General features: G+C 39.2%; 2 protein-coding genes across 2 annotated transcripts; one reads left to right on the top strand and one right to left on the bottom strand.

The window, feature by feature from the left end:
• Nucleotides 1–6,055: 6,055 nt before the first annotated feature.
• On the top strand, nucleotides 6,056–22,369 carry nacad (NAC alpha domain containing). The gene is made up of 9 exons (XM_016283554.1): nucleotides 6,056–6,421; nucleotides 12,429–17,192; nucleotides 17,295–17,546; nucleotides 17,661–17,749; nucleotides 19,414–19,485; nucleotides 19,590–19,736; nucleotides 20,691–20,822; nucleotides 21,073–21,195; nucleotides 22,118–22,369. Exons 1-9 carry the CDS (start codon nucleotides 6,337–6,339, stop codon nucleotides 22,130–22,132), a joined length of 5,679 nt encoding a protein of 1,892 aa, XP_016139040.1. The 5' UTR covers nucleotides 6,056–6,336; the 3' UTR covers nucleotides 22,133–22,369.
• Nucleotides 22,370–23,063: 694 nt separating this feature from the next.
• glipr2l (GLI pathogenesis-related 2, like) lies at nucleotides 23,064–26,430 on the bottom strand. Its single transcript, XM_016283555.1, has 6 exons — nucleotides 26,343–26,430; nucleotides 26,099–26,260; nucleotides 25,166–25,274; nucleotides 24,976–25,079; nucleotides 24,489–24,566; nucleotides 23,064–23,349 (listed from the first exon to the last, which is right to left on the bottom strand). The coding sequence occupies exons 2-6, from the start codon at nucleotides 26,109–26,111 to the stop codon at nucleotides 23,189–23,191; spliced, it is 465 nt and encodes a 154-aa protein (XP_016139041.1). The 5' UTR covers nucleotides 26,112–26,260; nucleotides 26,343–26,430; the 3' UTR covers nucleotides 23,064–23,188.
• Between the last annotated feature and the right edge of the window lie 1,444 nt (nucleotides 26,431–27,874).

Below are 27,874 nucleotides of genomic sequence, written 5' to 3'. Positions count from 1 at the left end.
GGTCAAAAATATTTATTTATTGTTATCCGTGTTATATTTCATCTGCAACAGCAATGTGAACTTTTATAAACATCCATTTGGTCGTTAAATTTTAAATGCATCATTATGCAGAAAATATGAGCAGAGTTCTCCGCATGAAAGACCCGAGACTGGCAGATCAACGAGCTACTTATTTTCTCTCCAGTACGGTAGGAAGTTAAGTTAAATTAAATTAAATGTGGAGGATGTTAACTGTGACAAGATGATTGACAGACCAGTTTACAGTGACAGGGGTGCGTGGTGCGACAGAGGGTCCTTTAAAGACGCAATTGTGTGACGTGATAGTATGTCCCAAAGCTTGCCTACTCTTCTACTACACACTCAAAAGTGTGTACTTTTTCTTAACCAAAAGAGTACATACGTTAAGGGCGTAGTATAAGTAGGCACATTGGGACGCAGCAACAGACTCCAGGTCCAGGGCCCATTATTTGAGGAGAGTTTCACGAGATTGTGCCGGTTGTTTAGCCTGCCCGGCCCTCTCACTGAAAATGAACTCCGGGTAAAAAAAAAATCACCCGAACTGCTCGCTGTGCCAAATTTTACCATCCCCTGCTAAAAGAAAAAGTCTGTTCACCTGCTAGAAAAAAGAAAATTGTCAAGGGATGAAGGTTATTTTAATGCCATATACTTCTAAAAGATAAAGGTTCTTTAGTAAGTAAGTACATTTTATTTATATAGCACATTTAAACATAGCAAAGTTATCCAAAGTGCCAAATAATATAAAATAAATTTAAAAGAGAGAAGGAAAAAAACTAAACAAGACAGACAATGAAACATTACAATAAACAACAATAAAGTGAGATTAAAATGCTAAAGAGAAGAGATACGTTTTCAACCTCGATTGGTAATGGAATGGAAGATGATAATGGAAGATGCAAGGCAGATGTCCAGATCCAATTGGTTCCACAGACAGAAGGGCAGTGACAGAAAAAGCTCTGTCACCCTTTGTTTTCAAATGGGAACGAGGGACAAATAAAAAAGCCCTATCAGCGGATCTTACAAGTTTGGTAGATGACAAAGGGATAAGAAGATCTTTGAGATAAGATGGAGCTTGATGGTTAAGAGCTTTAAAATCAAACAACAGAATCTTAAACTCAACTCTAAAATGGACCGTCCTGAAGCCAGTGAAGGGAAGCTAAATTTGGGGTGACATGGTCATATTTCTTTGCCCCAGTCAGCAGCCTTGCAGCTGCATTTTGTTCCAACTGGAGGCGTGAAAGCGACGACTGAGGAAGACCTGAGTACAATGAATTACAGTAATCTAAGCGAGAGGTAATAAAAGCATGAATAAACTTCTCCAAATCTTGAAAAGACAAAAAATATTTAAGTTTGGAAATGACCCGCAATTGATGAAAACTGTTCCTAACAACAGGATTGATTTGTTTGGATAAACCTAATTCTGAGTCTATGATAACACCCAGGTTTCTAACCTGTGAGGAAATTGAGGTGAAATGATTGCCCAGCTCCTTAATGATATCTGTCCTCATTTTGGGGGGACCAAAAACAATCATTTCTGTTTTGTTCTCATTTAGTTGGAGAAAGTTATTTGATAACCATTTTTACATTTCTGAGATACATTCCAACAAGGGTTGAATGGAATCATCACCAGCTTTTCGTGGGAGGTACAACTGTGTATCATCAGCATATAAATAAAAAGAAACATTGTGCTTCCTAATAATATCCCCCAGAGGGCGCATATATAAGTTAAAAAGAAGCTGCCCCAGGATAGAGCCCTGAGGTACTCCACTAATAATTGGGGCAGATGATGAGGAAAACTTGCCTAGCTCTACAGAAAAAGACCTGTCTTTGAGATATGAGCTGAACCATCGTGAGGCTGTGCCCCTGATACTGATCAAATGTTCTAAATACCAAATAAGAACATTATGATCAACAGTTTCAAAGGCAGCTGTAAGATCAAGTAGAATCAGTACCGCATTTTTACCGGCATCGACTGCAACCAAAATATCATTGAACACTTTAAGCAAAGCAGACTGTACTGTGATAAGCAGTGAAACCAGATCGAAAAGGTTCTGATAAGTTAGCTGTATTTAAGAATGGGATCAACTGTAATTGCATGACTTTTTCTAAAAGTTTTGACAAAAATTATGACTTTGAGACAGGCCGAAAATTATTAAAGCAACTTTCATCCAAACCTTGCTTCTTAAGCAAAGGTTGAACAAACGCATGCTTAAAGCAGTTTGGAACCACACCAGTGTCCAAAGATGAGTTAATCAACACTTGGATACTAGGGCCAATTACTGGAAAGGCTGCTTTTATGATCTCTGGGGGAACAACATCGAGTGAGGAGTTAGTTGTCTTCATTTGTCAACATGTTAACGAGATCAGAGAGTTCTATTAAAGAGACATGTTGAAAATGACAAAAGAAAAATGGACTGGCCAGCGAGTTCAAAGACTGTGGAGTAAAAGATATACGAATGGCACTCACTTTATCAACAAAATTTTTTAAACATTTCTCACAGAGCTCTGGTGACGGCTCCCTGGAAAACTGGGAATTCGGGTTAATTACTGAATTTATTGTGGAGAATAAGATCCTAGGTCTATGACAGTGTGCAGAAATATAAAACAAAACAAAAATATTTTGATCTAGCTGACTTAGCAGCACTCTGAAACTTAACCAGACACTCTTTAAAAATCTCAAAAGACACAGTCAGACGATCATGCTTCCATTTCCTCTCTGCTTTACGGCATGCCTGTCTAAGAGAGCGAGCGTTGTCATCCAACCAGTAATAAGATTTTATCTTTAGCTGTTTCAGTGTAAAAGGAGCAATAAAATATTAGAACAAACTGTGTAAAAAAGGGAAATTTATTGGCATATATGGTTTCATGAAGAAACTTTAAGATAATTGGAAACTTTCCATAGCACTAAAGGTTCTTTATAGTGGAAAAAGGTTATTTGGAGTATTAAAATTATTTTCACAATAACAAAAAGAGAAAAGAAAAGAAAAAAATTTTTTTTTAGAACTGTTCACTGAAAGGTTCTTTGGGGAATCATGCATTATGGCATCACTGCCATTGTAAGAAAAATAGTCCTCCAGTTTGAATTATTTGCTTATTATTGAATTTTTTACTTATAAATTTGTTTGTAGCTTTGCGTTATGATATGACATTAATGAGATCAGCCCCTGTCATGTATATTTATAGAGGGCTGTTTTTTGTAAGGGCTTTCATTGCATGTTTGTATAGCCAGGAAATGAGTGACATCAGAGCAAGAGCTAACACATTTTTGTTTTAGTCCTTATAGTCTTCCTTACCTTGAAGGGCAGGTTGACCCCAGCTCGGGTTAGCTCAGTCACACTACGTTATGCAGGAGCCCCTCTGAAGAGCCTTGAAGAAGGAAGGAGAGCTGACCTCTCTGCAGGCTACAGGGAAGGTGACTAGTAGTTATTCTTCCCCATTTGATCTACACATCTCTCATACTGTTTATTTGACCATTTATCTATTATGATAGATGGCCCTCTCATATCTCTTTTCATGGGGTCATCTGAATTTAGGACCTATTTCAAATGTTTTATTGAGTCTGGTGTCGAAAAACATGACTGGCCTGCACAAAACTGTTATACAGTTGTAGCAGCAAAAGCAGAACAAACTTCCTATTAATGCACATGGTTTTGACAGTAAATGTTCAATAAGCATACTTTTAGTGTCTGTGCATTTCAGAGTAAACGGATGCATCATTTTACCAGGAAAACCTTTGACCCTTTCTCTGGATTTAATCAAATTAGAGACTTATCTTTACGCTTTTATTCACTTTCACTTTTATTATAATTGCATTGAGAGAAGTGAATAAGTACTTTATTCACACTGTTCCAGCCACCCAGTTCCCCAAAATTCCAGCAAAATACCCGGATATTTGAAACGGAAAGTGAGAGCAGAAAGAGAAGAGTAACTCAGGAAAGTCCCTAAGTCTTGCCAGTGCTGGAACCTGATGAATATTGGATTCCCTTTCTAAAGCATCCATGAGTTCTCCCCCACAGTTGCCGTGGAAACATAGCCCTGTACGCTGTAGCTACATTTACTGCAGTATCCCTCACGCTCACTTTCATGAAGCTCAGTTACATTGATTTTTAAAGATGTTGTTTTTATCTTGTTGATTTGAAACAACAATATTATAGAGAGAGTATTTCTCCGGCTTCTCGTGTTTTTTGTCATTTTACAATAATCCAAAACACTTTTAGAAATTGCTTTATGAATTTAACACATTACAAATATATTTTAGTTACAGTATCTCACTCTAACAACCTGTCACAACCAAACACACATCTGTGCCTGGGACAAACTTTTTATCAAATGCATGATGCTAAAACTGATGCCATGCTCTCTGGGGAGGGAGAGAGGGTTGTGGAGAATAAGATTTCATTGTTTCTCTGCAGTGTGGCTATCATGTAACCACTTCTTGCTGAAAAAATAAATAAATAAACGCCCAACGCTGGTTTCCTGGTCTTAAAATTGGCATGAAATAGAAATTGCATTTTCTTTTCATTTTTTTCCCTACTGTGAAATGTAGTGAAACGTATTCTCGAACAAGAAAACATGTAAATCATGAATACATCATGATTAAATAAATCATATAAAAATCATATATTGAATAAATCATGACTTGATTGTGTCCACTGAGAATTGATTGGATTGTTGTCGTTTTCTGAGTGACAGGTTGCTGAAGGGTTATGAATTATTGTTCCACCCTCATGCCAGTGAATGTGTCATGAATGAGAGATGTCATTGCAAGGGGGCATTAATAGGGACATTAATGTTTTTGACTAAAAATTGTTTGGACACATGAATTAAAAAAATTATTATGTGCATGGTTAAATCATTCATTTAAAAAAACTGCAATATTTACTGCATTTCTTTTTATGGAATATTGTAGTGTTTATTATAAATGAATTATCCATGCACATGCACTTCCATGTTAAATATTTGTAATGATCATGATGTAATGACATGTTCACCGACTCAAGGACAGGACAATAACCCTCCCCTCCAGCAACCTGTCACTCACATGGGATTGCAAGAATAGCCAACAACAATAATCCAATCAATTCCCAATGGAAAAAATTAAATCACGCCCCAAATATTTTTTCTTGTTCGGGAATCCGTTTCACTTGGATATACAGCACAACAATAACAACTTCTGTTTCATGCCGATGTGGTGACAAATCAAGTCCTCCCTCAAAATCAGATCTCCATTAGGAGCCCAAGCAATCCTATTGGCTCAAATTACTTTTAATGGGTACTCTCTTTAGTGCCTGATTACAGGTCTTACAAAATAATGATATGATAAATGTTGAACTGTTATAATGACCATTAATGTCTGTTTTAGTTAGCTTATGTACTAGCATAGCATACAGATACCAGGTTAGCCTGATACCTTTGCACTTATTCATAAATATTAAATGTATAATTTATTTTGGTTATTAAATGAACAATGTAATGATGTTCAATTATTAGGTTTTAATATTATTACTAATTAGCAGTTTATCAAGTGAAAGAAATTACATCAAATTAGTTTTATTATGCACAATTTAAGATATTATATACATATTTTAAATTAAAATCATTTCTATGTAGTTGGTATTAACTGATATGTGATGGAGACCCAAAACCCCAACTTTTACAGGTCTCCCAATCTTTGGATGGTTTTAGAGGAGTTTTAGACACTAAACCAGCTTAGCCAGGCTGGGAGACCATCTTAAAACAGCCAAAACCAACCAAATTAGGCTGGTTTAAACATTATTTTTCAGCATGGCTATTGGATTAGATTAAAATCTTTTCAGTGCACAGCACCTCTATTTTTTTGCCTGCTGTATTTTGTGTTACTATCTCCCAGCCGCCAAGAGATAGAAAAATCTGCTGACATCATTGTCCAAGACCCACTTGCTGAAAGGAGAGCAGGAGGGAAGGAGAGAGAGAGAGAGAGAGAGAGAGAGAGAGAGAGGGAGGAGAGAGAGAGAGGGAGGGGAGAGCGAGGTTATGAAGCAGCACAGCAGTGAGGAAGGGAGGGGTAATGAGAGCGACAGAGAGTCCGATTGGGGCGGGCTCTCTCGTAATCAGAGAGAATACTGCAGCTCACGCTCAGATTTCCCGTGCTGTTACCGGCGTGGCTCTGCAGCCCCTCTCTCTCTCTTTCTCACGTGCACGCTGACATTAATGCACAAACCGTGAACACGGATCTGTATCTTTGCGCTGAGGAGGCAACATCCCATACTCGTTTTCTCTGTCCTCGGTTTACTGGCTCCTGTTTTTTAGGCAGTGCGTCAGAGGCTGTGCCACACAGATATGCCCGGTGAGACTACACATCGGAGCGGCCCCACACAGGGCCTTTTGGACTCTGGAGACCCACAATCAGAGCTGCAAGGACCAGGTAAGCAAACACACACCTCACAGCATGCTACATGAGGGACAGAGAAGGACATACGTGGAAGTACACTAAGGATGCTCGGCTGAAAGCATGTGTCTAATTAATATAATTATTTGCTAAGACATTGAGCCAGAAATCAGGTACAGCCGCACCCAGAAACATCATCCAGCAGAGTCCTAAAAGAGCATTATGTACATTATGTGCACTAAGTGGTTGTAGTACATAAACTCCTCCTTCCTGCCTGCAATTACAAGCGCATGACACAGCATCACTCCCAGGACCCCAAGTTACAGCATCAGTTGGAATCAAGGCTGTTTAGGACAAGTGCATAGGTGTCCATAACATGCCTGCATGAAATGACACTGATCTGATTTAAGATGTTACTTTCGGATAAGATATAGATGTTGTTTGTCGATTTGTTCAAAAAATAATAAAATTTGTTGAAGGAATGACACCCATATGTTATTTACAAAAAATATTAACATCTGTTAAGGGAATGACACCCATATTTTATGTACAAAAAATAATAAATAACATTGTCACAAATGACAGAGTATCTATGTATAGTTGAACTACATTTAAATGAGCTTGATTAACACAAACAGTTTTTGTTACTCCATCTTGTGCTAATGGCAGGTGGTTAAAATCTGGGCACATGGTTTGTAATTGAGTTAATTGTCTTGATGCAGTGAATGCTTATCAAACTGTCTGATGTTTGTGACTCTTAGTGTGCTTATAAAGTAGGGCTGCACAATTAATCGCATGTGATATTTAATGCACATCTTGCCAGTAAAGCTGGTTCTGTAATCGGTAGTAAATCACTGACAAGCTGCGCAAAATATGATCGTGGTTTTGCACAGCTTGTCAGTGAACAACGGCTCTGTGTAGTAAATGCTACTCCATGTGAAAGCACGCACGTGATGGAGATTTACCACTGATTACAGAACCAGCTTTACTGGCAAGATGTGCATTAAATATCACATGCGATTAATCATGCAGCCCTGTTATACAGGCTTATCACTTTTAACATTGAATAATTAGCGAAGAAAGCACAATCTGCAAAAAGGCATGGAATTTTCCAGTAAGCATACAGGCCTGTGTGTGTTTTAACAAGTGGAAAGATTGCCCTAAAAAAGAGAACCCTCATGTGTGACAGTTTGTTGGCACTATCTTTAGATAACTGAACTAATAAGAAGAAAGGAGACTTGGGGCCGAGTGCTCGTAAACTTTGTAGTCATCTCAGTGAACTCTGCCTCTTAATCCGATGTGTATTGAATTGGAAGTCACAAAACACGATGGCAAAATAATGTTTGTGTTCAGTAATGATAAGGGTGTGGTACTGAATAGCAGTGTGAAATATGATGGCATTTTTTGCAGGCCCACCTGGCAATGATAGTTTTGTGTATAATTTCTATTGTCAGCATTAAAATATACTTGATATTACTTTTGTGTGTCCAGAAAAGAATAGATGCATCAGCTATAATACAATCCACACACTTTTGTTACAAAAACAAGGCCTTTCCATTTCCAATTGATGTCTTTATTCACATCTCATTGTTATTGAACTGCTATTGAATATTTAAAGGCACTGTGAACTAAATAGATGTTCTTTAATTGAATAATATGTTGGCACAGTATGAGAGATAAGCTGAGTGGATGTCGGGTTTGCCTGGCCTGCTTCTATTCTGTCCCTCTCAATTACATCACACACACACATACCAAGGGTTCAGATAGGTCTGACTTTAGATGATCAGACATTTGGGGTTAATTTGTCTTTGCTGAAGGCTGCTCTGTACAGCATACACCAGTTCCATACATAACCCTCTGTGACTTTCTCAGAATAAAAGCTATGAAACATTAAAGTTTTTAGCCATGAAAGTATTATCAAAGCTTTATTTGTTGACAAACTTGTATCATATTGCAGCTGACACAACAGACCTACCATTAGGGAATCTATTGGTAAGTTAACAGGGATGTTTCATCATTTAGATTCACTTGTCTCTAAGAACAAAACCTTGTTCAGTCAGCCACTGCTTCAGAAAGTCTCATTAGCATTTGTTTTAAACCTAAGCAATGCATATCTTTCTTCACCGCAATAATTGTTACCTCAATGAACAAAATTCGATGTTTGACGTCAATTGAAAGTAGGGCTGCACGATAAATCGCATGCGATATTTAATGCGCATCTTGTCAGAAAGCCGGTTCTGTAATCAGCGGTAAAACTCAATCACCTGCGGGCTTTCACATGGAGCAGCATTAACTACACAGAGCCGTTGTTCACCGACAAGCTGCGCAAAAAAATCGCGCGAATATGAACGTGGTTTTGCGCAGCTCGTCAGTGAACAACGGCTCAGTGTAGTTAATGCTGCTCCATGTGAAAGCCCGCAGGTGATGGAGATTTACCGCCGATTACAGACCCGGATTTACCGATAAAATGCGCATTAAATATCGCATGCGATTTATCGTGCAGCCCTAAATGAAAGCAATGGAAAAGGAAAGATTTTATAGAATGCCCATGCATCAGATATTCCTCAGGACTTGCTGTATTACGTAAGTATGAAAGTGTATGGCATTTGAAACTGCATTCGGAATGGTGATGATGTCTACTCGCTTCCATTGTTCCAGCTCATGTTTAACAATAAATCATAGTTTTTAGATCATCCTACCATACAAACAACAGAGGTCTGAGATTGATGGCCAATCAAGAAAGAGGTCAGACATAACTCCATCTGTTGTTTTATTTGAGGAGGTGCCTCGAGCAGGTGTAACTTGGAGTAGGACAAAAGTGCACACATGTTCAAACAAAAACACACTTTTGCCTTTCCCTGTAGTGATTTTGCTCTGCAAATGACGTTTTTGAGGCAACAAAGGCCCCTCTTATTTGTGAATTCTCTCTCTCTCTCTCTCTCTCTCTCTCTCTCACACACACACACAGTGATCGCTTTGCATACAGCTCCAAAACAGTGCTGCCTTCTTGTGCAGAAAACAGAAGGCGTGACATTATCTTTTTGAATCATGACTAAGCCGAACAATTAGCCTATAGTCTCACAGACACACATACACAAAAACATAGAGTATGCACACACACACACTCACAATTTAGCTTGAATGGTTTGGGTGATGTGTACACACAATGAAACACACTATTATGGCACAATATGATGGATCTGCCCTCTGGTGACGTTTTTAGAACACAGAAGGAGCGACAAGTGGGAGGGAATAAGATTGTGATACAGAGAAGAAAATTTAGAGGGAGAGAGGATCGAAGAGTGATACACATGATGAGAAGGGAAAAGAAGACAATGGACAAAATAATTTTCTTGTGCAGAAAACAGAAGGCGTGACATTATCTTTTTGAATCATGACTAAGCCGAACAATTAGCCTATAGTCTCACAGACACACATACACAAAAACATAGAGTATGCACACACACACACTCACAATTTAGCTTGAATGGTTTGGGTGATGTGTACACACAATGAAACACACTATTATGGCACAATATGATGGATCTGCCCTCTGGTGACGTTTTTAGAACACAGAAGGAGCGACAAGTGGGAGGGAATAAGATTGTGATACAGAGAAGAAAATTTAGAGGGAGAGAGGATCGAAAAGAAGACAATGGACAAAATAATTAAAAAAAAAAACAATGTACAATTACTGTAAACAGTTACTGTATATGTGGAACATGTTGTTAAGCAAAGAAGCTGAGAATACAACAAAATGTTAATGGCAATGCAGCAGTGTGAATTAGAGTCAACCAGAAGAGATTGTGATGATAATCCACATCGAGTCTATTGGAAGGTTATTGTGATGCTGAGAGAATTTAGGAGATTGAAGTGAGGAGGAGGAAATAATCAAATTTTGCCACAGACCTGTCAGATAATCAATGCAGTGGGTGAAGAGCTGACGGGAACTACTCTGTGCTAATCATGTTAGAAAAATGTAACATTTAAATGCACTAAATGTCATGTGAATGTCATGCTTCTGTTTAGTGTAATGAGTTACATGACTGTCACTGGCTGTATCTCTTGACTATTGCAGCTATGACAGGTGACAGGTGCTCTTCAACAATAAAGTGTTAGGTTAAAAAAAAAAAAAAAACGACAATTTAGTTGTCCGAGTACATGTACTCACACATACACTTGTCTAACTATTTTGATTTTTAACTTTTCCATCCTTTTCACGTAGATAGATTGTGTGTGTATGCGTTGGTATTAGAAATCCAGAGAGAAAAAAGAGATTTCTGCTGACACTGCTGCTTATTTTGCTCTCTTTAAAATCCATGCTGTCACTTCCGAGTTTGCTGTGCAGGCAAAAAAGATCCTTGTTTAACAAAGACGTCCAATTACTCTCTGGACATTAAAATGCTCCCCACGGGGTTGACCATTCAGGCCTCATCACACCCCCACCAAAAACCCTCACTTCTCCTGAATACAAGTACAATAGTTTACAATAGTGTTTATGGGGTGCAGTCTAACATGTGTTAATGCTTTGTTTGTTAAAAAACGCATTCTTTTTCACATCATTTACCTTTATTCCACACCACTCTGTCCCTTCTCCACTGAACGCACTGATCATTTCCTGCTTTTATGAAGCCCCTCCCTCAGAAATACACGATGGGCTCTGATTGATTAGCTGGCACAGTGTGTTGTGATTGGCTAAACCGCCTCTAGTGTGCGTCTAAACGTCCCGCCCCTCAACATAGCAGCATGTGCTCCGGTTGTATTGTAAACAATGACGTCGTCTATATTGCTTATCAATTTGAGCCCGATTGAGACAGAGGATATTATTGAAGAGGATCGTGCAGAACCTGTGCAAGCACGGCTTTTAATGGTAGGCCTAAGATTTTTGTTTGTTGTCTCATACTTTTAGATACGCTGTTATTTGTAAATGCTACTGCTTCTGTTAGCTTTTAATATACGGTTTTATTCTGATTAAAGCTTTAATACAGTTCAGCAACCGCAGGCGCGTCCATGTATAATGCTTCTCATAACTATAGTATGTGAAAATAAGTTTATTCACTGAGCTGATGATCTGAATGAGAGCGAGCGAGAGATGCAGAGCAGGGCGAGGCCAGGAACAGGATGAGAATGCTGCTTTTGAACATTGATTTTGAAACTTGTGAATCCATTAGAATCGTTAGAAGACAGAATCGCGATTCATATATGAATAGATTTTTACATGCACCTCTAGTTTTCTCTTCCTCTTCTCTAAAGCAGCGCAGCATGGCCTCGCCTCCTTTGCTGCATGTTCCCGGAGGCAGGGTTTATGTAAAATTCTGGGTTCTTGACGTAACGGACCCAGGAAGTAACTCGTTGTAGTCCCTTACCAGTCGTTTTTGTAGGCATTAAACTGCCAGAATTTTAAAAGACGATATCTCCGTTTGCATTGAACTTTCTGCTTCGTGACTTTGCAGATATTGTTTATGATCAAACAGGAACATTACACACTAACTAACATTTAAAAAAGTGAAATCGCAATCAACCACCCCTTTAAGTATGATCCGAGCTTGTGGAAACACTCGTACCAAATGGCTATGGTATCACAACTTGCATAAGTATGTTCTGGCATGTAATGTTATCCCATCCTACATTATACTACTTTTGGATAGTTCTGCTAGTTGTCATATAAAATTGAAATTAATTTGTTCTGCTGGATTTATTGCATACAGTTCAGTTTAAAACACTTTATATAACTGCAGTTCAGACGACCTTTTGCAATACTGTATTGATTATTTAATACAGTGACATTTCAGTGGCACTACTATTCATGTTTGGGGCAACATAGATTGATAAAAAGAGATCAGCTGGCTGATTCAATTTAAAGTCATTTTATTAGGCATTTCATAATACTTTTTCATAAATGATTTTTATAATATACAATATTGTCAGGATGTTTTTGAGTGTTGTAAAACACAGTATAAAGATTTTCTTTGCCAAAAATGGAAGATTTTGCAGATTTTCATGTATAGAACAAAATGTAATAATTTTTCCTTTAATCTTTTAGATCTGTCTGGTCAAACATACAGCTCTTCAGCCTCAACTCCAACAGACAGTGCCTCCAGTCCTTCTCCTAGCAGCCCTCCAAAACTCTCCCCAATATGTACTCCTTTTGGACCCCGCCTGATAATGGCCAAACCAACCACATCTCCTCGCCCACAGCCTGAGGGTGCAAGTTTTGAATTAGAAGGGCATTCTGGAAATATCAGCCGACCAACAGGGCGGTTTGGTAGAGTAGCCTGCAGACGAGGTCCTGTGAAAATGGAACGGATCAAAGTCCTAACTGGATCAGAAATCGAAAGTGACTTTCAAGAGCCAGAGACCATGGACTCAAGGGTGGTAATGGGGCAAGAGGCTCTGCTGAGAAACATGGACACACAAAGTGGAGTGCTGCTAGGAAAGCAGATAGGTCAAGAAACACCTAGTTCAGGACACCAGCCCTCAGAACCTTCCATGAAAAGGCACATTGGGCTAGATGAAAATGCAAAGCTAGATACTGGTCAGGTGAGTTCTACTGCAGATCAGGCTAAGAGTTTGACTTCAGTTCCAGAACAGGAGAAAAGCATAGGTCAGATACTTGAATGCCAAGTCCTAGAGTCCAAAGTGAGAGATGCCGAATTGACAGACAGCAGTAATCTTTTCCCAGACAACGAGGGAGAGCCACTGTCTTTATCTCAGGGTGAAGTGCCTTCCTTGTCATTTTCCGAGCCTCCCTATGTAGTTGACCCACAACGCATTGGTGTCCTTCCAGGACTGGATCCTGATCGCTATTATACAGCCCCTTCCACCCCCATTAAGATGGCTTACTGCTCACATCTCAAGCAACAGTGGCGCCCAGGGAGCCCAAGCCAAAGTCCAGGATCTCCAACTGATGAGTCTGATCTGTGCTCCCCTCCTACCTCTCCCTCTGGTTCCTACATGACTGCTGAGGGAGGCAGCTGGACTTCATACACCTCCAGCACCTCCCACTCATGCTCCCCAAACTTAACAGCTGAGGCAGAGTTGCAAGAAGCTCCTGCTTGCTATGTGGAGTCCCTCTCAGAGATCGGCGATGAGGTTGGAGATGATCGAACTGGTAACGAGAGGGATGCTTGTCTGGGTAAACCTGATATGCCGGAGCTGCTGGAAGATGTTGCCTGTGAAGTGGATATACTAACAAGGGACACCTGTAGTCCTCATTGGGTGATAGAACATGTTTCCACACAAGAGAGCAGCAGCAACAGGAGAAAAACAGACCGCCAGGGGGACACAGGGGTGTCTGAGGGCTCTCTGAGGCCTAGAGATTTCCAGAAAGCCCCTGATGCAACTCAAAATTTTAATGATTCACATCAAAGTCTTGAAATAGATTTCAATGCCTGTTTCTTAGAGCCATCTGTGAGCCTGGATCACCCTATAATACCAGACGATAATGCATCTGCTGCACTGGATACAGGGAGCAAAACCCCTGTCACCCACTCTCCAGAGACTGTAGACATAGAAAGTAATAGCAGTGATAGTTTATATCTTGGTTCCTCTGCTCCTCTGTTCCATGGCTATTCTAGAGAGGATGGGCTTGGGAATGATGCAATGATTCCTGCTTCTATGTTGCCTTTCCATGGAAGCCTGATAATCCAGGCAGATTCCATGGATATAACCCTGTTCCCCACTGATGATGAGCAGGGGAATGATGTGGATGCATATGGTGCTGGAGAGGAGGAAGCCGATGTAGATGAGGATGATAATGAGGATGATGAAGATGAGTGCGATGTTGAAGATGTGGCTAATGACGAGGCACCGCAACAAGAGGCAGCTTGGAGGGTTGAAAGGGAAGTGGAAGACCCAAATGAAGATGACACCTCTGCATCTTTCCTAAATTCCCTTTCAGAGAATTCAATAAACGAGGGTGTAGATGAGTCCTTTGCTTTTCAGGATGACACAGAGGGCTCAATTGATTCCACGTCTTATAACGGGGATGAAGACGACCATCTGTACTGCACAGAGAAGCATGCAGAACTCTCCCAACAGTTCCCTGGGCCAGATGAACCTGTGCAGTCAGTAAGCCATGCAAAACCCGAATCTTCTGGCAGTGAGAGTGAAATGGAGATATCCTCTGGATCATCTGAACTTCCACGTGTAGAACTTCAAGAGAATCTGGCAGACTGCAATGTTCATGGTGAAAGCGTAATCACACAACAAATTTCAGAAACAACGTTGCTGAAGGGTGAGCTTTCAAAAGAATTGACTGCACAGATCAAAACAATGGATAAGGAAGGCAAACAGAGTACAGATCCCTCAACAGTCAGGGTAACATCAGAGAAAGGACAGCAGATTGCCACAGATGATCCAACATTACCTGTTGATCAAGATGAAGTAGAACAAAATTATAGTACAATTGATTCCTGTGTGGCAGGTGCTACAGCTGCTGACATGTGCTACAAGACTAACGTAGATGATAGCCAGGAACTGGATCAGAAAAATGGAAATAGTATAGAGTTGGACACATCATTGCAGTTAGCAGAAACCGCAACCAATGACCTAAATAAGGGAGTCCCCCAACTAACATACCTGGATGACTGCAGCCCCACAAACATTCCAGTTTGTGCCTATCCTGAACTGTGTGAGGTGTCAGATAATTTAACATCAACTGATGTTTTACCATTTGAACGTTCCATGAATCAAGATAATCTGACAGAGAATCAACCTGGCAATGATGATGTAAACCATACCTCTCAAAATATGTCCTGCTCCACATACAGCAGACTTGTCATTTCGCCAAAGAAAGAGAACTCTGAGAGCTATATGACAGAAAGGGAACTTTACTCTGAGAGTTGGACACCAAGGGACCCCTTGTCTTTAGGTGAATGCTGTGACTTTGAGGCTGAAAATCTGCTCATGTGTGAGATAGCTAGATCAGTGCACAGTAAAGGTTTACCTGTCTCTCATAACATTGCCACTGGAGAAGACATCATGGGTGATGATGAGGACAACAACCAATATTGTGACCTCCAAGCGAAAATGACAGACATTGATGTTGGTGTGGTTGAGTCAAACATTGCCAGCTGGAGATCGATTCAAGATCTTTCAGAGGCAGGAGGGGGTGAGGATGATGCAAATAACCTTCAAAATCCAGAGAGCAATCCGCTCATAGATTGCAGTTCAGTTAAGGGTCTGGTGCCATTATGGAATGATCCAGAAAAAACTTGCACACCCTTAATCCTGAGTGCTCCATCAGAACTTGCATTGAATATGCTTTCAGATGATGCGAAAGATGTGAAAGATCAAACTCCAAATACAGACTTCAACATTCCAGAGGATTTATCTTCAGACACATTAAGGAAGGAAAGTGATGAAATGACTTCTGAACGGCCTCAGGATCTGGGATCTTGTCACGAACCTGATATTGTCACATTAACAGCAACCATTTCCCCAGAACACGCTGATCTTTGTGGATCTTCTTCAAAAACATTGGTCATTTCTAACCAATCAGATAATCTTGGTCCGGTTTCAAATCAGGGTCATTCAAATTCTCAACAAATTACCCTAACAAACACTGACTCTGTCTTGGAAAACAAGCTCACATTCAACTTGCAAGGAGGATCGTTTGGCACCTTCACATTCAGAAAGAAACCAACTGATATAAAGATTGTTGACCCCTCCGAAGCAACAATTCCCCTACAGATTTCTGTCTCACATAAAGAGACATCAAACTCCTATGATGTGGCTTCAAATGAGGTTCACATAAAAAATGAAACAGTAACAGATGACGCTAAAACCACTGAGAGACAACATCTTGAACAAAAGACTACAACTGATGCTCAGGATCAGGAGACAGATAAATCTGACTCGCATGAGAAGGCAAAAGAGGGATTGAAAACATGTCAAAAGAGAGAGGAACAAGATTTTACGGAGAATGTTTCATTTCTGGAGCAGAACAAAAATCTTGATGGTGATTCACATAAATCAGGTCTTTCCCAAGCTGACAGTGATGAGGCAACACCAAAAACAGCACATATTGCTAATTCAGGTCGTGCCACAAAACCAAAGGTAATTGATGCCCTTAAAACCAACATTGCAGATTTAGCCTCAATGGAAAATGAAAAGATCCAGTGCCAAGGAAAGGAAATGAAGACTACAGGTAATCAAACTCCACATTTTGATATATTTTCAGTGAGAGAGGAATTTGGTGAAACTCAGCAGAAAGATAACACAGAGATAACAGAGAACACTGAACTTAACCAAACACCAGAACAATCAATGTTTCACTCCCCTGACCCTAGCTGTATTGAGCCAAAAGAGTCTGTTCATACAGAGCCAGTGGTTGTAACTCCGACAACAGACCTTACAAGGCCAGATGGGCAGAAAGAACTTTCAGACAGTTCTTTGAGCAGAGTAAGTTTGGCAGAAAGCACAAGAGACATCAATGACAATCACGTAGGGGGCAGTTCATTCCTCAGGGTGGACAGCTCAGACCAAGACAGGGTCTCTCCAACATGTTCATCCACTGTTGTCCAGGAGGAGGATCTCTCTACCCCCATTCAGGAGTCACAGCCCATCCATGACATCTCCCAAACATCTGCTGCTTTCTCACATATTCAGCCAGCTCCTGACAGCAAACCCAGCCAACCTGACTATCAAAGTCCCCTTCGGACTCCTGAAATAAGCAGTATGGAATCAGCAGCATGGGAAACAGAGGAACAAACACCAACTTTGTTTCCTATTCAAGACACATATGATCATGAAACTGAGAGAACAGTCATGGCAGCAAGACCATGCAGACATGAGAACCCTCCAGGTAAGCAGTTGGTTGTTTGTTTCTTTATTTGTTTAGTTTAGTTTGTTTCATCCTAGGAATCATTAGTATTTAACTATATACATGTTATGTGTTTTTCTTTAGTATGCAAGGGACACCGAACAGAACAGTCCCAGTCCACAACATCCACTGGACAAACAGACAGTACCCATGTCCAAAGAACACTGAATCAGTCAGATGAAAGAGAGATGCTCCCCTGCATCAGTCCACGACCAGACTCCTTGGTAAAAACTCAGCAAAAGCAAGCTGAGCGACTGAGTATAGAGCGAGACTTGTGCCCAATTAGCTACAGATCAAAAGGCCCAGAGGATGTGGATATCCCCTTCAAAAACAATAGTATGTTTATCATCTGTTTTAGCCATAAGGCATCAGCGTCTTTCTCAAGTACCTCTTTTATGGCCTCTATAGCAAAGCAAAGCCATTTATTATTTTTTTCTTTCTTTCTTTTAGTAGGTTCAGGTAATGAAACAGACAGTGATGGTTCAGTACCTGAGTTAGAGGAACCCAGTGGGACATTGCTGAGACCCTCAAATCCACAGGTGGGCTGTAGATTCATTCGCAATCGTCCTAAAATGCATTACAGATGTAACTCACAGACCAAAAATAATTCTTGGCTGAACTAAGTTCTATCATGACAACTCTCGGGAGATTTTAGCACGGTAATGGAAATGACAGTGTTAATGTATTTGGTCTTGGCGGAATAGATCTGCAACGCTGCTGCTGCTGAATTGCTGCTGCTGTTGGTTATTGCTGTATTTGTAGATTATTGCTGCTGCTGCTGCTGTAAGCAAGTACAGGAACTTGCTACTGCCAATACATATGCCGATATGGTGCCGTGAGTGTTTAATACATACTGCTGCTGCACAAATAGCCTATAAAATAACCCGTAGCAGATCTATACAGGTGGAGCTGGGGAAGGTAGAGGGTTTCAGAGGAACTCTGAAAGCGCGCGGCAATGCTCAAGCGAATGCTAACCAGCCATTTAAATGTGCTAAATGTGTATGCAACATGAACCAATCAGCTTGTGACAAGTCGTTTAATGGTATCGGCTTTAAGATATCGGCCAAATTTTCTTATCAGGCCGATACCGATAACAGAAAAAATGAGCCGATATGGGCCGATACCGATATGGTGGCCGATATATCGTGCATCCCTATTAAGGACTCATCAGCCTGCTCTCATCTAGTTACATGGCAGAACTTGGTATTTAAATTAAACTGTGATTTTCTACTCAAACTGTGTGTGTGTGTGTGTGTAACAGAAAAGTACATGAATTGAGTAATCTTGGCGGAATAGATCTGCAACGCTGCTGCTGCTGAATTGCTGCTGCTGTTGGTTATTGCTGTATTTGTAGATTATTGCTGCTGCTGCTGCTGTAAGCAAGTACAGGAACTTGCTACTGCCAATACATATGCCGATATGGTGCCGTGAGTGTTTAATACATACTGCTGCTGCACAAATAGCCTATAAAATAACCCATAGCAGATCTATACAGGTGGAGCTGGGGAAGGTAGAGGGTTTCAGAGGAACTCTGAAAGCGCGCGGCAATGCTCAAGCGAATGCTAACCAGCCATTTAAATGTGCTAAATGTGTATGCAACATGAACCAATCAGCTTGTGACAAGTCGTTTAATGGTAAGAATATCATCAGTTTATGTTAAGGACTCATCAGCCTGCTCTCATCTAGTTACATGGCAGAACTTGGTATTTAAATTAAACTGTGATTTTTCTACTCAAACTGTGTGTGTGTGTGTGTAACAGAAAAGTACATGAATTGAGTAAAACTCAACATTATATGTCAAGCTATCCCAGTTGAGTATCTTACAATGAACTACTAGTTAGTATAACAGTAGCGCATGTTAGCATACTAATGTTACTTTGCTTTAACCATATGTCATGTAAAGTGTTGGTAAAAGAAAAAAACACATGGAACACATGCTTTACACTTAATTACAATCAGCTAGTGGAACTGGACAGCTAGTGTAAATGTTGAAATTAAGTAAATTGAACAAGCAGCAAAAAAAACTATTTTGAGTGCAGCATAGAACATTATTCAAAGGCATTAGCAAAGATATACTTGCATGCAACATTCTAAAAGAAAAAAACTGTATTTTTGCACTTTTGAATCTAGTTGAGTCTACTGTATGAACAATGTTAGGTCCTACTATGCTCTCTTCATACTTCATATCTTCTTTTTTTCATAGTTATCACACTCTCCTGCTGATGAGTCAGTGAGCAGAGCCAAACAGAGTCGAAGTGAGAAAAAAGCACGAAAGGTGGGACTGCACATCCAGTTTCATGCAGTTTTAAGACTCACTATATTGATCACAAATTCCCTGACCTACTCTCTTTTCCTCCATGTGGTTGTTATCATTACAAGGCGATGTCAAAGCTCGGGCTGAAACAGATCCACGGAGTGACACGCATCACCATTCGGAAGTCCAAGAATATTCTCTTTGTTATTACACGTCCAGATGTGTTCAAAAGCCCTGCCTCAGATATTTACATAGTCTTTGGAGAGGCCAAGGTTGGTATTTTCCCATAATATTTTTTCTTATTCCATATGCAAGGATATCTTCCAAAATTTGCCTGCAGTGGCACAGATTTCCAATTGCAAGATGAATATTTAAAGTCCCCATGAAATCAAAATTAAAGTTTTTTTGGGGTGTTCGTATCAATGTTAGTCTTAAGGTTATCTATAAGGCAGTGTGCTCCAAAACAGTGACAAAATTTGCATTTAGAAGATATAAGCATTCAAAGCTTGCAGTTCGTCACTTCCGCCAAAACGGCTCAACGATTTTTTTGACGTCACATTGTACTTCAGCTTCTCATCAAACTTTCTGTCCAATCAAATGCTCTCTAGAATCCGAAGCGCCCGCCCCCTACACTATCAAATAGACGCTGAAGCCAGGGCTGAAATCGGTCACTTGTCCACAGAATTAGTATTTTCTGTACAGTGAATGGCACGTAGCGCACTATATAGGGGACAGGGAACGATTCAAACAGTGTAAATATGCTTTCCATTGAGGAAAGAAAGAAGGCTGGTTTCGCGCTGTGACACTTTAACCACCGCACCGCACACACACTCTGCTCCGGTCCAGAGACACGATAGCACGGAGCGGATCACATGCGCGAGTCGGCGCAGACCATAAAATGTATCGGAGCTATTTGAATTCTACACAGAATGCTATATTTTATAGCAATATGGATGAGATTGTAGCTGGCATACCCTGTCAAATGCGGCCTTACAGAACTCAACGGCTCCAGCCCAAGCTGTGATATAAACGAACGCTATTGGCTATTTTAAAAAGTGGCGGGGCGGCTTGATATGTCCCGCCTTGTCTTCCCGTTTCAGTTAAAATGACGTCAACACAGAGTAACACTGCGTGTTTCTAAGCATTTCAGGGAACCTTTAAATATTTAAATCTTGATCTGTGTTTGTCTTCATCTGTGCACTCTGTCTGTCTCTTCTCTTTGTAAGATTGAAGACCTGTCACAGCAGGTACACAAGGCAGCAGCAGAGAAATTTAAGGTTCCTCTTGACCCCTCACCTCTCCCATCAGACATCACACCAAGCCTGACCATAAAAGAAGAGAGCGAGGAAGAAGAGGAGGTATAAATCTTTCATTTCCTCCATTAAAAGTATAGTTCACCAAAAAAAAAGAACATTCTGGAATTATTTACTCAGCTTCATCTCGTTCCGAACTTTTATGACTTTCTTTGTTTCTGTGGAAAAAAATTGTCAGTAAATAACAACAAAATTAATGACACCATTTTGGATGGCCTTTTCCTTTTAATAATATGCTTGCATGAATGAAGCAGCTGAATTAATATGAACCATATTCTCTTTTGCTCTTTGTAAGCTGGATGAGGGTGGGTTGGAGCAGAGAGATATCGAGTTGGTGATGGCACAGGCCAATGTGTCTCGAGCTAAAGCAGTCCGTGCACTGCGCCACAACAAGAATGACATCGTCAATGCCATTATGGTGAGAGATTGCTTTTATATTAGCCATTCAGCATTTGTACATCCAGTGCAGGGCTCGCAAAATTTCAAAATCCCTGGTAGCCCTTCGGGCAGGTACTCTTCAGATTTTGGTAGCCCGATAATTTATTTAACTAGCCCAAATAAAAATACCTTTTTTTTTTAATATAGAAAATCAGATAGGAGTTTAAATGAAAATATTTTGGATTGACAATACACAAATATGAAGGAAGGAATTTTATTTCACTATTTACAGGGTATCTGCAGAATTAAAAAAAAAAAAAATTTAAGGCAATTTATGACCCGTTTTAAGAGCTGCACAAGTACAATGAACAGTACGAGTGGGGTTGAACAATGTCTATGGTAACACAGTATTGAGCCATAAAATTTACATGATTTACAGTTCAGATACAGGTTTTCACAAAAACAATCTTCTTTCTCATTTACAACTCTGTGTTTGCTGCATAAAAACATGAGTTGATATTTGCATTGATCTGCCCATAAACGGCAAGAAATGCTTATTGGAAATGCAAATTCATTCTCTGCCACGAGGTGGCACTTTAGGAGCTGAAATATTGCGGTTTCCCCGGTAACGGCTGTACACAAAGCAGCTCAGCGCTCATAAACGCTGCTTTATCAGGAATTATAGGTCAAATGAAATTATAGGTCAAATGAACTTAGCCCGACTGGAAAACACAATTGCCCCAGGACCTCGGGCTAGCTAAAAAAGATAAAAAAAAACTTAATTTATGTGAATAATCCCTTCATTTAGTTTTTTCATTATCAGTGATTGCTGTTTTTTAAAGTGTTACTATATTTGTGAGAGCATTTTGAGTCATCTGGTCCCTGCAAATGCAACAATTCAAAAACATGAGCAAACCTTTTAATTGCTAATCGATCTTTTGTTTTTTTGTGTCTATTCTCAGGAGCTGACCATGTAAAAGAGGAAAAGACTTCTTCCCCGCCCCTTGCGTGTTTTCTTCCCTAAGTAATGCTGCTATATTGCGCCGCCCAAACTCCTGCTGAAATAAATCCGTTACAACCAGAGCTGTTCGTTTCCCAACATTATCTACGAATCATATAAATGCACCTTACAAACAAAAGTGTATCGTTATACATTTTGAACAAACTTTTAATATTGCCTTAATGGCTCAGATGGTAGATCAGAAGATTGTAGAAATAAAAGCTTATATCCTCAAAGCTGATGGTTTGAATCTGACCTGAAGTTGTTTTTTTTAGAACTTTCCCCTGGGGTGTGTGTGTATTTCTTATCTTGAATGCAGAAATAGTGCACAGAAGCATGTTTTTAGCATGTTGTAATTGAGCAAATTATATGGATTGTGCAACTACAAATCAGATAATATTTTTACTCAATTTTGAATGCAAACATGACATCAGCTAGACTATTTGAACAGTCGATTTTAATCCACATCAATATACAAAAACAAAAAGATGACCAAAGTAATAATGATGAATTATCAGTCTATGATATAAAGGGATGAACATTAACAAAACTTTTTTCTGCAACATGCATTTAAATGTCCTGTGGAGTCACACACTTTTCACATTCAGCATGAAAACGGCATCCCAAAGAAATCTCCACATTAGATTTTAGTGCAGTGGAGGTACGTGATTATATCTGTGTTTGCTTCATTCATGAAAAATCATTTATAATACTGTTATGCTGACATCACCCATGCACACACAGGTACACAATGACCTTACCACTATGAGAATTTAGTTTTATGGAAAAGTTAACTATATAACCAGCATTAGCTTTAACATTTTAGTTTAATGTAAGCCTCTTTATATTCACGTTAATAAAAGCCTGAAAATGTAAAGATAGAAGCTCTTTATTCAAGTAAGATCTGTGTATTAAAGCCAACCATCACTGCGTTTGGTCCTCCAGGTAAACCAACCTCCAATTTCAGCTGTTCCCCATCCTCTTTCAGTTCCCCTCCCTACCTTCATTCTCACTGTGTCCAGATACATTTGAATCAGCTTTTAGGGGGCAGGACATTGGCCTGGAAGTGGCCCTGATTAGTAATGTTGCCGGCAGGGAAATAACGTGCCACTACGAAGGTAGAACCATCTGAGGCCACAGCTTTACCCACACCAAGTTCCTTTGAGCTTTTCCACACCATTGCAGTGAAGTGACCTAGAACAAAACGATGATTCCGACATTAATTGGTGTGTATTGTAATGAGGAATAGGATGTCCATATGGCTGTCACAAAGTATTTATGCATGTTTGCCTCACATAAACCATGTGGTGCTTGTGCTAAGTTAAATATTTATATGCTGAGAGACAGAGTGGAAACATTTGAGTGGCATAAGGGACTCAAGTACATTTTATGCATTTGGCAGATGCTTATCCAAAGCTAATTACTGGTGATTTCATCACTTTGTGTTTACTCTGGGAATCAAACCCCCAGTTTTGATGTTGACAACACCATATGCTTACAGGAACACCCAATCCTAAATTCCCAACCACATATTTACAGGTTTAGAGTCAGTATAGACATTATCCACAATCTATATAGTCACTTCAGAAGATTGTGATTCCTTCAAATGTGTTCTGTCCTCTTGAGGTGGTGGGTAGTATTACTCATTTCCTGCAGGCTGAAGCTGATAACAAGCGAGGTGAATAAAAGCTGAGGGGGTGAGTTAACAGCTGTAAGTCAGACATCACACTGTAAGAGACTTCTCATAGCTGAATTTCATGGGAAATTTCCTGTGCCTGGGAGGGCTTTGGAAAGCTTCATTCCAATAGGATGAGTCACGTTGTACAAATTAAAAAAAAATATTGTATTACACTGTCTGGGCTAAACCTATCTGCTGTATGGGTTTGTATTATATTTGGTTATAAAACAGGGTTTATGAATATAAAAAAAGGGTGCTCAATCCCGTTGATGTTAATCAACATGCCTGCAAAGTTTAAATCAATGCAAAATTATTTTGGATGACACAAGAGGACACAATGTACCTCACTAGTGCTTCTGTTGTAATAAACTATTAAACTGATGAGGTTAATAAAAAGTGTTAACATTCTTTCTCAGCTAAAAAAAACTTCTTAAACCAGGTATTCTGGTCTTAGTCATTTGACTGATTTTAGAGGGGTTTTGGGCAGTGTTTAGTTGGTCAGGCTGTATGGAATGGGAGTGAATGAAGTACAAAGTCTAGCATTAATGCACAGAAAGACCTTAAGATGCTGGTTCAGATGTGTTTGATAAGAGCTGGAAGTAAACTTTGCAAGCAAGTAGATCTCAAGGAGTGCCACTGCTGTAAATACTCTTACCAGTTGCAGAGGAGAATCCTGGCTGGTTGAAGTTGTACTGGTTCACTTCATTATACCAGCGATCAGACACATCTTTACCTGCTGGCACATGCACACAAACATACACAGATTCTCATGTGAAAAATTAAGTTATTATGAAGTTCAAGTTCAAATAATCCTGAATTCCTTATTTTGTAGAATGTTTGTTTGAACATTTTTGAAATCTGGTTTAATTACAATATTATAGTAAATCCAGCTGGAGATTCCAAGATAAAACTTAAAGCTTTATATGACCCACTATACATTTAGTGACATTTTACAAATCACCCCAGACTGGCCAGACATTCCAATCTACTTAGTTATTAGCTTTAGACTGAATATGGAAGTAGTCCATTCATAATGATTCCCAGCTGTTGCAAAGATGCAAAGAGGAGAGGACGGCAGTCTGCACTCACATCCATGTAAATATATTTCAGATGGTCATTTTGAAACAGAAGAGGATTCATACCTGATTGATCATAAGATGCCCATGCTAAATTTTCTCCACAGTTTCCTCGACTAGACTCGGCACTATGCTTTAGAATCCTGGTGCTAGCAAGGCTCTCAGCATATCTACAAGACACATGAGTTCAGCTTAATTGAAGAGCATTAAACTGTAGTAAAGATGCAGGACAAGCATATGAAAGAAATGATCTCACCGTGCTGCTTCACGGCTCAGTTTACTGCTGAGTTTTAAAGGTGGGGCTTGATGTTTTCTCCTGTACTCATTATGAGTCTTCATTACCTCCTCACAAAAAAGCCTGGAGGCTGCAAAGTCAACAGGGAATCAATAGCAAGAGATTAGAAAGCTCTGCAATTTTTTTTTACTCTTTGCTAAACTCAACAAACATACAGCATAAAATATGTATCACTTAAGGCTAGTACTAGCTTGAGAACAGAGATGTACAAACCAGGGCCCTTGATGTCCTTTCATTTGGCCCGCCGAAAAAACAAGCCGTATCTTAATTTCAAGCCATTTTTGTTTTGTTTTGCTTTGAAATGTAGAGAATTTAACTGAATTTGATTATTTTTAAATGTACATTTTAACAGTGTAGTTGGTTGCACAGTAATGCAACATTTACACAGCCCTCAATCACGTGTGGTCCTTTGTGTTAGAATAAAATGTTGAAAGGTTTTCAGTTTTTTTCTTGATGATAAAATTTCAAAATGTATTTCTGCTAAAAATTAAAAATAAATAATAATAATTACATTGAACTGTTTTAAACAAACAATCGTTTATATATAATATATTTTATTACTTTTGGAAAATAATATCTTTTTTATAAAAAAAACCTGGACATTCAAAAACTTTTAGACTGGACAAATGTTACCAAACAGTTGTGCTTGCCACTCTTGCGGAGGCATAAATCCAACTACATGATGCTATCACTCAAACAAAGCAAGGATTGAGTAGCTAGCAATCCCCAGCAGACACATACAGCGTGATAAAGCTGGCATACACTCAACCTGTGCTGACAAAACTTCATTCAACAGCAGAGGATGGTAGTGACAGAGACTGAAGAAAATATATATTTGACAACATCACAAATGCTAAAGCAAGACAGGGATTTGGAAGTGAATTGTGCACTTACCTGACTTCCCCATGGTAAGAAGACTACTCTAAGCGAAGCAGTTCCCTCACTGTCACAGTTCCTGGCAGCAGTTACAATGCTTCACTCTTCTCTCTTGTGTTTTTCCAGTTTAACCAAGTAGCATCTAGCTTTTCATCCTCTGGTAGCCACACACTGAAACATCTTACAAGCAAGCTTCAGTTGAGTCCATTAAGCATTCCCTACAAATGTATGCTCTCTTCTTTCTCTTTCCTCTTCACCACACCTTCTTCCCTTTCTTTCTCACACTTTGTACAGGGCAAAGGAGATTCTCCAGTCAGGACTGTGATGATGACATCATCTGTATAAGCCACGTGACCTTATATGGTGTTGGCATTGCTGCTTTCAGCTGGAAGCATTGAGCTGAAACCACACACTTGAGTTAAACTAAATACAAACCGACAGCATGAATGTGCCGTACAAGCGTTTAAATTATACGTAACAAAAGTATACATCATTTTCTCTAATGACAATCACTTTCTATTGAGAGTGTGCCACTGACCTCGATGCAGTTGCTCAAGGCATTTCTGTTGTTATCATTATTATCTCTATTTAAAGAAACATGGAAATAAAAAAGGGGTTTGGACATTGTGCCAAAATAATGTGAGTGTGGATATATGAATCTTGCTTACCTACCAGATGAACACTAGAAAGCCTGCTACTGTGGTATAGTCATATTTACTGGTTTAGCAACAGACCAACTAGACATCAAGTAATATCACTGATCAATGTTAATTCAGATCAGATTCAAAACAGTTTAAGTGATCAGATTCAAACAGGTAAACAGATTTTTTTAGTGCAATTAGACATTAGTTTTAAGTATATTAGACTAAAATGACATTAAAAAAAACAATAAACATTAAAAAAAAATATTTAAAAGAAAAACAATTACAGTTACAAATCAAAGTAATAGTGACAGAAATTATCAGCAAGGTTTTAGTGAAAATGTGACAAAGCAATATAACCAGCTAGCCAACATAGACCTCTGGTGGAGAGAATTAAAAGTACTTTTTTTGTTGTTGAATAGTTTGTACAAAATATCTCAGTAGCTCATGGTAGAGGTTGTAAATACAATGTGAACGTACATGTAAAACAGAAAAGTTCATTCTATTTGAAAAAGCTTATTTAAGCATTATCTTGGCATCTGCATGAATGCTAAAATGTGATACATTCTTCACTTAATTATGATGATCAGTGCAAAGACGCATTAATAATGAATCAAACAAGCCAAAAACAGTAGGCTGCAACTAGATAATTGTTGCATAAGTTTGCATCATCAGCCTCAGAATGTTATTGCCAAGTTTACAATAGATATGAAATTAAAAAATGTATAAATGTCTTAAAAGTTTAAAATTGATTGAAAAAATATGGCACTGAAAAAAATTTTTTTTTAAGGTTTTGTATTTTTATCATGACATCTGTGCACCTAACCTATTTACTGAAGGCAAGTGGTAAAAACTAGCATGCATATGCAATTCCTTGTGAATGTAATATCTACATGGTCTGTGGTTTCAATCTAGCCTATTTTGGCCTTAAAATCAGCTATATGCTCAGGCTTGTGTAAACTCAGTGGAGTCTCAGAAGATAAGGTTTAGTCACGTTTCACACACATTCATTCTTTTTAACAGCCTGTCCTGGTCTACATGCAACACCCACCCTGGCTCCATGTGGAAAGCTACACACACATGATCCCACACATAATATTCATCTCTGTAATGAAGACTCAAAGCTGTTCACCTCAAATTTAAGATTATATGT

This window comes from Sinocyclocheilus grahami, unplaced genomic scaffold (assembly GCF_001515645.1).
Source record: "Sinocyclocheilus grahami isolate Dianchi unplaced genomic scaffold, SAMN03320097.WGS_v1.1 scaffold175.1, whole genome shotgun sequence".
NCBI classification, from domain to species: Eukaryota; Metazoa; Chordata; class Actinopteri; order Cypriniformes; family Cyprinidae; genus Sinocyclocheilus; species Sinocyclocheilus grahami.
The sequence above is the reverse complement of the archived record's forward strand: the minus strand, read 5'-3'. Positions and strand labels throughout refer to the sequence as shown.

Bases quoted from the DNA above. Each gene is read 5' to 3' on its own strand.
- nacad (XM_016283554.1), top strand. From the start codon at position 6,337: ATGCCCGGTGAGACTACACATCGGAGCGGCCCCACACAGGGCCTTTTG. The intron at 17,193-17,294 runs GTAAGCAGTTGG...GTTTTTCTTTAG, and splicing joins CAGACATGAGAACCCTCCAG to TATGCAAGGGACACCGAACA. The intron at 20,823-21,072 runs GTATAAATCTTT...GCTCTTTGTAAG, and splicing joins AGAGCGAGGAAGAAGAGGAG to CTGGATGAGGGTGGGTTGGA.
- glipr2l (XM_016283555.1), bottom strand. The intron at 25,080-25,165 runs GTGAGATCATTT...TGTGTCTTGTAG, and splicing joins CTGAGCCGTGAAGCAGCACG to ATATGCTGAGAGCCTTGCTA. The intron at 23,350-24,488 runs GTAAGAGTATTT...GTTTTGTTCTAG, and splicing joins AGGATTCTCCTCTGCAACTG to GTCACTTCACTGCAATGGTG.